This window comes from Falco naumanni, chromosome Z (assembly GCF_017639655.2).
Source record: "Falco naumanni isolate bFalNau1 chromosome Z, bFalNau1.pat, whole genome shotgun sequence".
Classification (NCBI taxonomy): domain Eukaryota; kingdom Metazoa; phylum Chordata; class Aves; order Falconiformes; family Falconidae; genus Falco; species Falco naumanni.
In genome coordinates, this window is record NC_054080.1 from 58498035 (window position 1) to 58513186 (window position 15152).

Genomic DNA, 15152 nt, shown 5'->3' on the forward strand with positions numbered 1-15152 from the left:
CATCGCCCACACGTGTTGGCTGCCTGCGCGGCTGGCCTGGGGCTCGCCATAGCGGCGCAGGCGGCGGGGCGCGGCGTGGCCCTCGTTCCTTGCGGCGCCCACACCGAGCTCCTCCTGGTGGGGCACCCGCCGGGCCAGGCCGGGGTGTAACGCGGCGGCCGCCGCTGCCTGAGGAGGAGCCGCGCAGGCTTTCGCCCCGCCCGGCGCCACCCGCTCCTCCGCAGCCATGGCCACGTACAAGGCGGTGGCGGTCCCCGCGGTCCCCAGGCTCGGGGAGCGGATCACGCAGGACACGGTGTACTGGCGGGGCTACAAGGTAGGCAGCAGCCCGCGGGGCGCTGGGGGCGGCCTCTGCGCGCCCGTCCGCGCCTGCTCGGCGGCGCTGGGTGGGAAGCGGCGCTGTAGCAGCGGGCCGGGAGTAGGCCTCTGGGCGCCCCGCCTGGGCCCGGCAGGCGCAGGTACCGGCTGAAGGGTATCGTGTTATCCGCTTTCGTGCAGCTGCTCAGAGCGTTCTGAAACACGCGTGAGCGAGCGAGGTGTTTCATTTCCTCAGAACACACGGTTAGTGGGGCACTTGTAGTGCATGAATGGAACGTGATTCGGTTCTGAGTGGAGCTTTCTGTAGGAAGGATAGGTTTTGTTTTGCCTTTTTCATTTTTCGATGGTGCTTATGGGCATTTAATGATCTTTATCGCAATTGTTTTAGACACCTGTTCAGATAAAGGAGTTTGGTGCGATAAATAAGATTGACTTCTCCCCAGTTCCTCCATATAACTACGCTGTCACAGCCTCCTCAAGGGTAAGTGGTTTTTCTGAGGTTTTTATCTTCTTGTCCTTCAGTTGGTGTCATATGAGCAAACTTAACGGCTTCTTGTTTTGCTAGATCCACATTTACGGTCGTTACTCTCAGGAGCCAATGAAAACATTTTCTCGCTTCAAAGATGCTGCTTACTGTGCCACGTACAGAGATGATGGCAATCTGCTTGTTGCTGGCAGCGAGGAAGGTAGCATTCCCCTCTTTGACGTTAGTGGAAGAGCACCACTGAGACAGTTTGATGGTCATACTAAGTAAGACAGTGTTATTTTTCCTTTGTGTGCATAAGCATGTTTGGTGTATTTACATAATCTGCTTTGCCTGTTGCTGAAAATCTGTATAATACTGATCCCAGCAGAAATTACAGCTTTTGAATGAGCTTCTAGTAGACCTGTAAAAACTTTAAGGCTGATCATATCAGTGCCTAGATAAAGCATTGGTCAGCATGACCGTTTTCTAGCTGGAAATACAAAAACTAAAGTGTTTTTAATCTCTAAAGAGAGGCTTTGTAAATTCCAACAGTAAATGCTTTGACTTTTAAGTTGATGAGAATACTTTAATAAGCTCTTCATACAGACTAATTCTTCTGGAAACAAGTATATAATTTAACTTTGGATATTGTGGGCTTTGGTTTCTAGACCTGTTCATGTAGTGGGCTTCCTGTCTGATAAATACCGAATATTTTCTGGTGGTGATGATTATGCATCATATCTGTGGGATATTCCAAGTGGTACAGACATCGTCTCTTACAGTGAACACACTGACTATGTGAGATGCGGCTGTGCAAGTAAAGTGAACGCAGATGTCTTTATAACAGGTTTGAATCAATTTTTTTATATATGCTTCTTCTGGATTGAATTGAAGAAAAATGCAGGAAGATAGTTTTTGATACAGTAGGATCTTGTTTATTTTATTTTAAATATGAAGGACCTGTATTCCTGCTTTGTTTCCTTTTTGCGTGCTTTTTAAGTTTGACACTGCTGTTTGTAGAGAAGATCTGAATGAACTAATTTTTAACATCTTACTGTGTTGGAAGAAGGGTTCGCCAGAGTCAAGAAGACGCTCAATATGAGTTATGCATCTTGCTCAACTTTATTAGTTTCTAACACTACTTACATAGAATCGATACACATGCATATTCGTAAAGCAGAAATATAATTGGTTAGTAGTCTCTAAACAAGCGTGGTTCTCACACCCCTAATTATCATGACTAAAATGAGCATTCTATCCATGTAGCTAATTGTGTTGCTGTGCTTCAGCCTTGCAGTTTGTTACTCCCTATTTTCCCAGACCGGTCCCCATCTTTCTTGGCCCTGCACCTGCTTTCCCAGCAGCTGTAGCTTGTTACAGCCACGGCCTGTTGGCACAACATAATTACTTGGTCTCAGGACTCAAGAATAGCTCAAGGCCACCTTTCTTGTTAACTTCAGCACAGCAACTTCAGTACAGTTCTGATTACAGGCCTATCCTAATACCAGGCCTGGATTGTGCAGATCTTCAGAGATTCTAAGGCCGCGCTTCTGCAGCCATTCTTCTACAGTACTGCTTTAGCCTGTTAAGGTTAATGGGACTGTTCTGACTGGGCTGTGAAAGTTTTAAGAAAATACTGTGAATGCATCCTTTAGTTGGGATTGACTGAATTGTTTTAAGCGGTTTTGGAGGAGGACAGTAGTACTATTGTAGTTTGTGTAGACCAGAACTGGCAGACTTAAAAATGAAAGGTTTTGTGAGGAGTTACTTGAAACCAGTAGCTTTTGATTTTCCTAGCAGTAGCTTTCTATTAACCTGTGGTAAATTGCTGTGTAAAAAAGTATTCCTTACTTTAGGAGGCACAAGAGGCTAGGTTTCTTCAGGTTGCGTGATGATTATTGTTATAAATATACTTGATTACTGGAAGGGAAATAAAATCCAGACTTAAATTACTTTTAAGGCCTGACGTGTTGCTAGGGTAGAATTAGAAGACTTGTATTGCTTGAAGGCTGCAAATTAACCAAGGTAAACCACAGGGTTTTCTAAGCTTTCAATTTTGTTTCTGTTTGGCAGGAGCTACTTCAGATTATAGGATGTAGCTGTTTTAGTTGCTGAAATAATTGAGATTATGTAACTGAAGCTATTTATGGTGTTGTTTGCAGGTTCCTATGATCACACTGTGAAACTGTTTGATGCACGAACAAAACGTAGTGTCATGACAATAGAACATGGTCAGCCTGTGGAGAGTGTGCTTCTGTTTCCTTCTGGTGGGCTTCTAGTATCTGCAGGTACTTCAGTGAAATCGAGTTTATTTTCTGTGGCCCTAATTTGAGGAATACTTGTGTGTTTTCTTTCGGTAATGAAGTGGTAAGTGATGCAACAGGTGGATTTCTCAAAGATCATCTTTAGGAATCTGTGTTGGTGTGGAGGGTGAAGGTAAATGCCCTTTTGTCTCTGATCTGATTTTCTTGTAGTTGGTCCAAAAAAAACTCCAATAAAATAATTCTTAATTACAAGATACAGACTTTAATTAGCCCAGTGCTAAAGTGAAGGAATGAACATACTTAAGAAGTTTTGGAAAGATGGGACTGTATCTCCTTTTTAATGATGACAAGTTTTTTTGTTTCTTCTTGCCATTGCATCAGAAAACCTGTAACCCAGGGTATCTAGATATTTTTCTTTTGGTAATGAGTATGTTGAATTGTTCGGCTGTGCCTGCAGAATGACCTAAAAAATTAGAGCAGGCTTGTAACATGTCTTGTCCCAGGAGATAGTCACAATGGATGGGATGGTGAATAGGTTCAGAAAGGTGATACAAAGGAGGCACTGTACTGCTATGTGAAAACTTTTCCAGAGAAGTGTAAATGTGTATGTGTGTCAAACAGTTTTGTGTGCTTCCTTCTCACAGGAGGTCGATACGTCAAAGTTTGGGATGTGCTAAAAGGCGGACAGTTGCTAGTTTCACTTAAAAATCACCATAAAACTGTAACTTGTTTATGCCTTACCAGCTCTGGGCAAAGGTTATTGTCAGGATCCCTGGACAGGTTAGTATATTTTGTGTCTATGTTGTGATTTAAATTCTTTAAGACTTTTTGCCTTTGAAAGTTATTTTACATGTGTGAATCTGTGCATGTTTTTTGCACTTAAAACACTTTCAGCTGTTAGAGGTATAAGTTGAAAATATGCCTTTGGGCCAAGGTACATACTGCAATACACATGAACCTTCTCATATTAGCCTGAACGTTAGTAAGGGTTGCCTGTGCTGTTTGAGGATGCATATATGGCGAACTTCTGAATAAGAATTCACTTTTCTGGATCTCTAAACTGACCTTTTCAGTCTCTGTGAAGTACCTAGTTTTAACTTTACTTTAATACAGTTTAAATAACTGAAAGTGTATTAGTATTCACCTTTAAAGAGCCTGGGTTTTGTGTCTCTGTGCTGTTGCTTTTTGCACCCAAGGTGCACAGGTGAAATATGTCCTCTGTGCTTTTTTTGTTCATTTGTTTGGGTTGAGTTGCCGAGTACTAGTACTCAATCTGTTGTGTCTGAAACATCAGAAATACAAAGTGGTCTGAAATGAGAGTGGTCTGTTTTCTTCCTCCCTCCTGTACTTCCTAGGCTTCCTCAGACTTTATGATTACAAAGCATAAGCTGAAGGATCACACTAGCTGTGCAGCTGTCATTCAGTGCTCACAACACTGAAGTTCATACTTGTTGTAAGATAATGTTTTGTTTTCCCATTTGTTTAATATTTCCTGCCTTCGACGAAATCATTAAAGAGCAGCCATGTGTGAGAATATCTATGGATTTACTTCCAGACATTGCCATTAGATCTTACATTTAAAATTTAAGAACAAATTTGAAGAAATGCTGTCTTAGTAATTCATAATAAGCATTGCTGAAGTCAGATAGTCACTACATCTGCTTTCAATTTCTTCTTCTGCCTTTGCCCCATTTTCATCTTTCTTGGATGGGGGTAATCCTTTCTTGACTTTTGTGTATCTTTTAACGGAACTTTTTTGTTGCAGGAGAGGTAATAGCTAAGAAACTCAGTGGTAGTCTGAAGAATGCTTTGTATAAATAAATACTCAGTTTCCTTTAATGATCTATAGAAGTTGAGTGTGATGAAATTCCTGTAAAGTGTCAACAACAAGGCATTAGTAATGAGGTTTTAATCATTACTTTTTTCTATAGGCATGTGAAGATTTACAGTACTACTTCCTACAAAGTAGTCCACAGCTTTAACTATGCAACATCTATCCTCAGTCTTGCATTGTCGGTAAGTGTATTAGATGTTTTTCTAGGCAGGGTAATTACTGATACATTTTAAGTCACTGGAGTAATTAATTTTTGCTTTCATTGCTGTTGGGTGTTTCAGAATGCTGTACATGCAAAGTGAGGTGACTGAATATATTCCTCCTGAGTAAAAAATGCATTAAGGTTTTAAACATAATACTTTCAGATACCAGATGTTACTTGATCAGATCTGTACAAAACTGCATTTATCAAAGACAGTATTTATCATAGGGGAAGTGTTCAGCGTAGAGGGAAGTCGTTTGACTAAGATTATAGTCATCTTTTGCCTTTAAGAAACCTTGTGAGTCCTCTTGTGTGGTAGTGATAAAAGAAAGTAAGTAGTTAATTTGTTGAGAAATTTAGAATAGGGTGAATTTGTCGTAAAAGGTTGTGTCAGGTTGGTCTGAGGAGGAAAAGAGGAGAGGACATGAGGTATGAGGATAAACAAACTTGTTTGCCAAGGCATGCATCTTACTGTCCTGGAAACAGAAAACCAAGATTCTCATTTCTTCAAAACATTTTGAGTTTCAATGGGAAAGTGACCTGCTGGCCAGAAATTTGGAGGCTAGCATCTCCATTTTTAAAACAATGCTGTCATCATGTAGTTACCCTTTTTCGTAGTCTCTGAAGGACATGTGAAAGGGACTGTGAGGGATCTTTAATACATTTGCTACTTTACTATTGTTCTGCTTTTCTGGAGCCTAGGGGAACGTGTATGTGAAGGGTTGTCTTCCTTTCTTCATTTCCTCTCTTGTTCCTTAGGGAGCTAGAGCTAAATGAATTTGGAATTATTTGAGTTTAAGTGAAGGGAACAGAACTAAAAAAACCCTGTACTGTTGAAGCCTCTACAGCAAGCAGCTGCAAAATGTGCAGTACCTGTAGTATGGCATCTCTAAAGCTGTGTGTGTATCTTTTGAAACAAAATATTTTGTTTCCTATTGACTAAAACACTTGAATTTTAAATGGTCACATGAGAACATAAGACTGGCTCAACTGGGTCAGACCAAAGGCTGGTCTAATTCCAGGTGCTGCTTTCAGCTGTAGCCAGAAGTAGATTTGTATAGAAAACTAAAACCAGGGCAAGTGTGTATGATAAGTTTCCTGATACTCTCCCAACCTCCAGGCTAATTTTCAGATGAGAAATTAGCTCATCAGAGTGTAATTCCTGTGTATCTCAAAGTATTTCTTTTACATAAACCTGCCCAGTCTCCCTTGAGCTTGGACAAACTTTTAAACCTCATTAGATTCCTTGACAAGGAGTTCCACTTTTGTGCTACTTGAGCAAAGAATTGCCTCCTTTTTTTCATTTGAACCTTCATTAGCTTCATTTGATGCCCCTAAATGAGACGTTGACCAACTGATCTCCATCCATACTTGTCATAATTCTGCAGGCTTTTTATCGTATCCCTCCTCAGTTGTCTTTTTTTTTTCCCATATTGAAGAGTTCTGTCTCAAATCAAGCCAATCTTTTATTCTCCTTGGGTTTTTTTTTATACTTTTATTCTGAAACTGCTACTGTTTTTTGACAGTGACTCGCATAGGATTTAAGATGTGGGTAAACAATGGATTTATTCAGTGGCATAGTGACTTTCTAGTTTTTATTTCTTCTGAAGTAATTCCTAACGCTTTTTAGTTTTCTTTTTCTTCTCACCAGCAGTTGAGTATTCAGCCAACATTTAATGTTTTCATAGAGTTATCTGTTAATAGTAGCAGATCAGTGTTTTTCTCCAGTGAATCATCTAAAATTATAATCTTTAGCATCAAATACATGCAACCTTTGTTATGTAGGTGAAATTTACCAGTGACTAGTATTTTGAACAACTTTCACTTGTTTCTCAAAATTCTGCTGTTCTATGATAGCTTTCTTACCGGTGATGTTAATGTCTGATCTATGGCATGTAATAGACAAGGGCAGCTGTACACCGTTGAAAAAAACTGTCACAGATTATACTTACACGAAGATGTTAATGCATATTTGAGCTTGATTCACTACTCAGGCTGTAGTCCCTCTAGGTATTTGTTGAAGGTTTATTAGATGGATAGTGTTGCTTACAGTCATAGCCTTGAAGTTGTCCCTGTTTTGAACAAGGTATTTGAGCACAGGACTTCGTTGAGGTGCCTTCCAACTTAAGTTACTATGATACTGTGATTAGATATTCTTCATGGTACTTTATCATGAAGCATAAAAACTTAAAATCTGCATGGTAGAGCCTGCATCATCAAATAAAAGACTATGTTCCTAACTGTGATTTCTTCATTTCAGCCTGAAGATGAAACCATAGTTGTGGGTATGACCAATGGGGTACTAAATGTTAAACACAGAAAACCTGAAGAGAGGAAAGAAAAGTCTCAAAAGAAAAGACAACCAGCATATAGAACCTATGTGAAAGGAAGAAGTTACATGCCAAAACAGGTATGGGGTCGTAAGAAAATGTATATTGAAGTACTGCTCAAAAAGTTATGGTTTTTTTTTGAGCGTGCTAAGTCGAAGACAGGGAAGGGAGGGAAGATATGGTAATACATCTAATCCATCATGTGTGTATGTGTCTTATTCTGAACTCGTCTTTCAATTCTAGGAAGATTTTTGTGTCAGTAAACCTGTAAAACGTGTTTTGAGGAAATATGACAAGCTGCTGAAGAGCTTTCAGTCTTCCAAGGCCCTTGATGCAGTACTGGAGGTAAGGCATTGGTTTTTGTCTCAGAGTTGTGCTGTCATCTCATGTGGATTTTTTCTGTATGTCAAACTGGTTTTATTTCAGTGTATGACTAGAAAGGAATCAAACTTGCATGCATTCCTTTTTGGTTTTGCTGATATTAGCCCTGTTTTGTGTGTAAAGATGTTGCTTTGGTACTAAACTCTTCTTGTTTATCTCCAGCCACCCATCAGGCTTTATACTCCTGAAGTTACTGTTGCAGTCATGCAGGAACTGCATCGCAGAGGAACACTGAGGAGTGCGCTTGCAGGCCGAGATGAGAAGCAAATTAATCTCCTTCTTACCTTTGTGGCAAGGTATTATTTTAACCTGAGTTCTGACTATTTTGAGACCTGTATTTCTTTTGCCACAGAGTCTCAACAGGTCATGGGTGGAATAGTGGTACTCTTGAAATCTCATATGCCTTCTGTTTTCTGGTACCAGGATCTGGGATAGTACTGAAATAGTTTACCTGTTAGCACAAAACAGTTTTGCTGATAGTATGAGAGAGTATCTTTTACTTCTTTGCCAGACGTTCTTAGTCTTGTTATATGAAGACTCGAGTTTCATCGAAGAGACAGAAAATATGTGAGTTGTTTGTCAGTCCTCCAACTCTCACTGCCTTCCTGAAAGGAGGATGGTAAATGCCACATATGTAGTTTTTTTTTTTACTTGCATTTCTGACTCCTGTCCCATGATGAAGAAAAAGTTGTCTGTATGCCTGTATGAGAAAGCTGCTTGTTGGTGGGAGGAATGTGGCTGGCAAAACCAGTAAAATTGGGATGTCTTCTAATTTTGCAGGCGTGTGATTGAGCCTAGATTTACTTCTGTACTGGTGACTGTGGCAGATATGATCACTGGTAAGTACAACACACACAAGATTCTGAAAGCCCTGTAGCTAGCTTGGAATCAATGTAAAAATGTCACATTTTTAGGAAACCAAACCTTTATGGATTTGTTTATAAGTATGAACTCAAGTGTCAAAAGAATGATTCAAAAAGTTACTGCTAAATAACTGATCGCAGTCAGTATCTGATACGCAGTGGCTGCAGGAAGCTCGTCATGGTCTCCTAAGCATCTTTGACACTTCTTGTTTCTATACTTCTACAGTACAAGTGACTTCCACTTCTCCAGAGAGGTAAAAATAGTATTTGAGGTTGTAAAAACTTCTGTTTCTGTTAGTTTAACTTTTTAACTGTTAGTGTGAGTACATACATAATTAAAACTGTTTTCAGAACACTATTAAAGATGTCTTATTTGTCCACAATGTTGGACTTGCGCAAGACTCCTTAAATGCATCTCTAACTAGCTAATACAGTCTTCACATTTTTGTAGTCATGCGGATTCTTAAATGACTTTTTCTTTACAGACATTTATCAGCCTGTGGTTGGGCAGTCAGCGATTGTTGATAGACAATTCTTGAAACTTCAGGAAGCCATAGGAAAAGAGATTGACTATCAAGAAGAGCTACTAGAAGTTTTGGGAATGATGGATACACTGTTTGCTACTTTTACTCAGAAAACAGCTACTTGTCTAGAAGAGAACAAAAGTAATGGTCTTAACAGAGGTTATTGAAACAAGTAGGAATAATTGACTGACAACCATCACAACAAATTATCACAAAAATAAAGCGGACTTGAAATATGTAACTTGTTCTCCTGGTAATTTTTTATGATAGCGACTTAGAAAATAAACTCCTTGTGTTGAAGTTCTGTCTTCCAAACTGTGTTTCTGAGTAGGATTAATTACTAAAGACAGAGAAACGAGAACATTTTCAAGATCTTAAGTGAAATATTTTTCAAAATACAGGATTTTAAAGTTTTATTCTAAAGTTATGTAGCTTTTAAAGAGTGTTTTATGCATTCAGTACTAAGTCATTATTTGATTTAGGCAATCAGTCAACACTTTGATTTTTATTGAGCAGAAAATAATTGATGTTTGTCTAATTCTAATTTGATGTTGTCCTTATTTAAGGTTAATACCCCATCTCACATACTTGAATATAGGAATAAAGCTATATGTGAATTTGATAAAATTTGCCTACATTGTGTTTTGTCTGCCTGCTTCATTTCCACTTCAGACTTCCATGAATTCATAGGAAACAGCAAAAGTACTCAAGAAAATAAGTGCATGCTTATGTATATTGAAAAATACTAGTTTCATTTTTTAAATAGTGCATATGTATTTATAAATTATAATCCTCTAGAAAATAGGTAATTCTTATTTCTAAAGGGAAATGAATGAAAATTTCATGTAGTGAATAAGTAAACTAAACACAGTGAGGAAATCCTTAGCTGAATACAAGAACTCAATTTTTGTGTAATTCTATCACTTTAAATGTACATACAGTAGATGCAATTTGAGTCTACGTTGTTATCAGTGTGTATTTGAATGCAGAGGTAATGATTTATTTTAACTTCAAGCAGTGCTGGTGGAGGATGGTATACTTTGGAAAGATGAGTGTGCCAAAGGCTGCTCAACATCTGTGGATGACGGTAGGGTAGAACTTTGTCCTTGATCTGTTTCCTGTGACTTGCATTTTCCCCCAGGTCTGGAAATTATTTGAAATACAATATGAATGTCCCACAAAAGTAATTTGCCTAAGTGTGGCCATGAAAGATGGGTATCAGTGGTAGAAATAACTTGAACAATTTTGCAAGTTCTACCTAAAATCCTAACAAACTTTACTGAAAAGTGTGGAGCAGTGTAAGAGGTCTGCTCTTAAATTACCATGTGAGCAATACATTTTCCTGGCTTTGGGGATTTGTTGGTTTTGAAGACTTAGGATGATAATAGATCATAATGAAGACCATGTTCATAGAAACCTTAAAGTTTTAGTATCCTTGCTCCTTACTTCACTATTTTTATTGCATTTCTGCTAATAGACCTGAACTTCCTTGTGTCTGCTAGGAAATCTATGTGCTACTTTTAGTTGCATGACTTAATCAGGCAGTATCTTTTGGGAGACCTCACACAAAATGAGTTTTCTGTTGGGGGGAAGGCTGTTCCTAGAGCCTTCTTATTCCATAAGCTTTCAGTAGTGCTTGAAGGTGGACATTTGTCTTGGCAATCTAGTGTTCCATTGCTTCAGAACCACTGACCTTAACGTGAAATGTATTCATAGTACAGGCTGGGGGACAAAGGGAGAGCAGCTCTGTGGAGAAGAATTTAGGGATATACTGGTGGGTGAAAAGCTGGATACGATACCCTCCAAAAGCCAATGTTCACTCACAGCCCAGAAAGGCAGCCGCGTCGTGGGCTGCATCAAAAGAGACGTGGCCAGTAGGTCAATGGAGGGGATTCTTTCCCTCTGCTCCAGTCTGGTGGGATCCCACCTAGAGTACTGCATCCAGCTGTGAAGCCCTCAGTAGAAGGAGGACACGGACCTGGTGGAGCAAGTCCAGAAAAGGGCCACAAAAATAGTCAGAGGAGTGGAACACCTCTCCTGTGAGGAAAGGCTGAGGGAGTTGGGGTTGTTCAGCCTGGAGAAAAGGGTCTGGGGAGACTTTTATTGCAGCCTTTCAATACTTAAAGGGGGTTTATAAGAAAAATGGGGCAGACATTTAGTAGGGCCTATTGTGATAGGACAAGGGGTCACAGTTTTAAACTAAAAGAGGGTAGGCTCAGACTAAATGCAAGGAAGAAATTTTTTAAGATGAGGGTGGTGGGACACTGGAAGAGGTTGCCCAGAGAGGTGGTCGATGCCCCATCCCTGGAAACATTCACTGTCAGGTTGGAAGGGACTCTGAGCAACCTGATCTAGTTGAAGATGTTCCTGCCCGTGGCAGGGGGATTGGACTAAATAACCTTTAAAGGTCCCTTCCAACCCAAACCATTCTATGATTCTATGATCTTATGGTAATTTGATTTATTATGATGTTTACCACTCATGCTATTGTACCAAGTGAGTTTGCCGAGGCAGAGCTGGAAGCAGGTGTAAGATACCATCTACACAAATGGAAACCTGATTAAACCATGGAAAACAAATGCTATTTAAGATCTTAATTTCTAACAAGACTACTAAAATGAAATTTTGAAGACTTTTATCTGACTGGCTAACTGATTTTCTGCCACTTGACTAAAAGCAGCCAATTGTATTACAAATTCTACTGGATTCATTACTTCTGTGTTGAAAGCTAGTATTTGTTACATGACACCCAGTCTGCTTGCTAAACTTGTCAGTTCTTTGTGTCTCTGGTCTTGTCTGTTATGAAAATTAATACTTATATTTTTTTCCATTTAGTAAGATTTTTTTTCGAACATGCAGATTTTTCTTCAGTACCTACATAATTAAGTTGCAGAGCAGCCAGTGTAAGATGCTGTCATTACCACTGTGGTGCCTGTTGTTCATGTTCTGGTTTTATTTAATCATAATATAAAACTTAAAATTCTGGCTTTTTAATAGGCTGCTGGTTGAAAAAAATAGTAGGAAAAGAAGTTCCTTCAGGTAACAGTTGGCAGTGGTCTCTCTGTGCTGGTGAATGTTTAAAATGCATTACTGCAGTGCCAGGAATGCATACTTTTGTTTTACTGGTAAAAATCGTATTTGTTTAAATGAAAATTAATTATTTTTCTAGTCGTGCATTACCTTATGCCCCAGAATCTAATATTTTTAAGTATTAAGGTGGACTGTCATGAACTGAAATATTTAATAGTAAATAACATATTAAAATAGTTAATTGTGCATTGGGTTGAAGGGGATGTAACGCTGGGTATTCTGCTTGGGGAAAGGATATTCTTTATATATTCTGCTTATGCAAAAAAGTGGGGATTTATTGCACATAGCATCTTCCTTGACTTCTAGGTCATTTGGGAATTACTGGGTTGATTTGTCTTTGAAATATAGTTAAAAATTATCTTTTCAAAGAGCAAATATTTACAGACAAAAAGCACGTTGGTTACTTTTCTGACATCTTTTTCATAGGATTTTTTGTCTTGCAGCTGTTTACTGGAAAGAGGGAATACCCCCTAGCCCTGAATACTGTCACAGCTCAGGACCAGGGTTAGAATGGAGAGTTGCAAGAGAAGAGGCTTCTCTAACTGAGCGCAGCCAGCAATAGACTGGGTTTCAGAAAGAACAGCAAATTCAGCACTCCTCTGTCCTGTGTTCACCCACCTGAATTACATGGGAGAAAGGGAGAGATGAGCTGGTTGGTCACTTGGTTGATTTTATCAAGCCTTCAACTGAACATTTCTCTGGAAAGACACTGATCTCTTTTCCCTGGACTCATTCTGCTAATGATTGAAACTTTTATTGCTAGATCAATTACACGTTCTAACTTCTTGAGGGTAAATACCTTTTTATTTCAACAGATAGGCTTTGACAACCATGCTGCTACATTTTACTGAGTTGTATTGCTCAAGTTGTTCAAAGCTGAGTAACTAATGATGAGAAAATAGAAAATACTGAAGTATTTTTATGGTCTAACATTATGATTGAGCTGTGTGGAGTGTTTCAAAAATGAGGAACTGAAACAGGCTGATGAGAAGGTGAATCAGAGAGAACATCGGTCTATTGCTTGATGAGGTTCATCACCTCACAAATAGAGATGTAGACAAAGCAGGCATGTTTAATGCCTTCAGCTCCCTTCAACACTGATGATGGGTCCCAGGACGCCCAGAGCCCTGTGTTGCTGACTGGTGTGTGTGTGTGATAAACTCCTGGCCTACCCTGAACTTGTTTGAGAGTTGCTGCTCCAGCTGGATTCACATAATTCTATGGGGCCATACGAGATTCATCCGAAAGTACTGGAAGAGCTGGCGGATGTCATTGCAGGACATCTCTCCATTAGTTTTCATCAGTCTTGGGAGCCTGGAGAAGTCCCAGTCAGCTGGAAGCTGGCAAATGTCCCAGTTTTCAAGGGAAAGAAGGAAGACCCTGCTAATAACAGGCCTATCAGTCTCACTTCGGTGTCTGGTAAAATTATGGAGAAGGTTATTCTGGGAGGTATTGAAAAACACTCGAGATACAACGCAGTCATTGGTCATAGGCAGCATGGGTTCAAGTCCTGCTTAACCAACTTAATTTCCTTTTATGACAAGGTTACCCATCTAGTTGAGCAAGGGAAGCCCATAGATGCATTATTTTTGGATTTTAGCAAAGCTTCTGGTGGTACTATTTCTCACAGTATCCTTCTGGATAACCTATCCAGCACAAAGCTAGATGAGTCTGTAGTGCAGTGGGTGAGCAACTGGGGTGAGCCTGATGGGTCAGGCTCAAAGAGTTAAAAGTAAAAGGAGTTACACCACGCCAGTCACCACTTGTATTTCCCAGGGCTCGATTTTAGAGCCCATTCTCATCAATGTTTTTATAAACGATCTGAACACAGGAATTGAATGTATGTTAAGCAAGTTTGCTGATGGTAATAAACTAGGAGGAGTTGTGGGCTCCCTCAAGGGTAGGGAGAGATCTTACAGAGAGATCTGGGTGTACCAGAGAGCTGGGCAGTCACCACCTGTATGAAATTTAACAAAAGTGTCAAATTCTCCACCTGGAATGTGGCAATCCTGGTTATACATACAGACTGGAGGATGAGAAGCTGGAGAGCAGCTCTGCAGAAAGACACCTGGAAGTTTGGGTTGATGGCAACTTAAGTATGAGTCAACAGTGTGACCTGGCATCCAGAAGGGCCAATCATGTCCTGGGGTGCATCAAGCACAGCAGAGTTGCCTGGTCAAGGGAGCTGACTGTCCCAGTCTGTGCTGCACTGGTGCAGCCCCACCTTGAGCACTGGGTGCAGTTTTGGGCACCTTGATATAAGGACACCAAACTATTAGAGTGTGTTGAGAAGATGGTGACCAAGATGGTGAAAAGCCTCAAGGGCAAGACTTGTGAGGAGCAGCTGAGGTCACTTGGTTTGCTCAGCTTGGAGAAGAGAAGGCTGAGGGGTGGCCTCATTGCAGATTGCAACTTCCTCAAGGGGTGCAGCTGCAGGGGAGGTGCTGATCCCCTCTCTCCGGTGACCAGCGATAGGACACAAGGAAATGGAACAAACTGTGTCAGGGGAAGGTCAGATTGGACATTAGGAAGAGGTTCTTCACTGAGAGGGCGGTTGGTCACTGGAACAGGCTCCCCAGGGAAGTGGTCACAGCACCAAGCCTGTCAGAGTTCAAGGAGCATCTCTTAGTCATACGGTTTAGTTTTAGGTAGTCCTGCAAGGAGCAGGGAGTTGGACTCGATGGTCCTTGTGGGTCCCTTCCAACCTGAGGTATTCTGTGATTCTATGAAAGAACTCAGTAGTTTGAGTGTAACCACATCTTGTGAGTGTATGTACCTTATATTTGGATTCAGAAAACTGATGTTACCCCCATTACCTTGCTAAGGCTTACTGAAGACAAACAAGGTGTGGTCAGACTGTGGCTCTGAAGATGTAACCCT

General features: G+C 40.3%; 1 protein-coding gene across 1 annotated transcript; it reads left to right on the top strand.

Moving 5' to 3' along the window:
* Positions 1–24: 24 nt before the first annotated feature.
* On the top strand, positions 25–9423 carry UTP15 (UTP15 small subunit processome component). Its single transcript, XM_040579005.1, has 12 exons — positions 25–316; positions 707–799; positions 884–1068; positions 1453–1631; positions 2947–3072; positions 3693–3828; positions 4980–5064; positions 7345–7494; positions 7658–7759; positions 7958–8091; positions 8576–8634; positions 9144–9423. The coding sequence occupies exons 1-12, from the start codon at positions 227–229 to the stop codon at positions 9347–9349; spliced, it is 1545 nt and encodes a 514-aa protein (XP_040434939.1). The 5' UTR covers positions 25–226; the 3' UTR covers positions 9350–9423.
* The last annotated feature ends 5729 nt before the right edge of the window (positions 9424–15152 follow it).

Coding starts and splice junctions, on each gene's coding strand:
- UTP15 (XM_040579005.1), top strand. CDS start 227: ATGGCCACGTACAAGGCGGTGGCGGTCCCCGCGGTCCCCAGGCTCGGG. Junction 3,829..4,979: donor TTGTCAGGATCCCTGGACAG/GTTAGTATATTT, acceptor TTTTTTCTATAG/GCATGTGAAGATTTACAGTA. Junction 8,092..8,575: donor CTTCTTACCTTTGTGGCAAG/GTATTATTTTAA, acceptor CTAATTTTGCAG/GCGTGTGATTGAGCCTAGAT.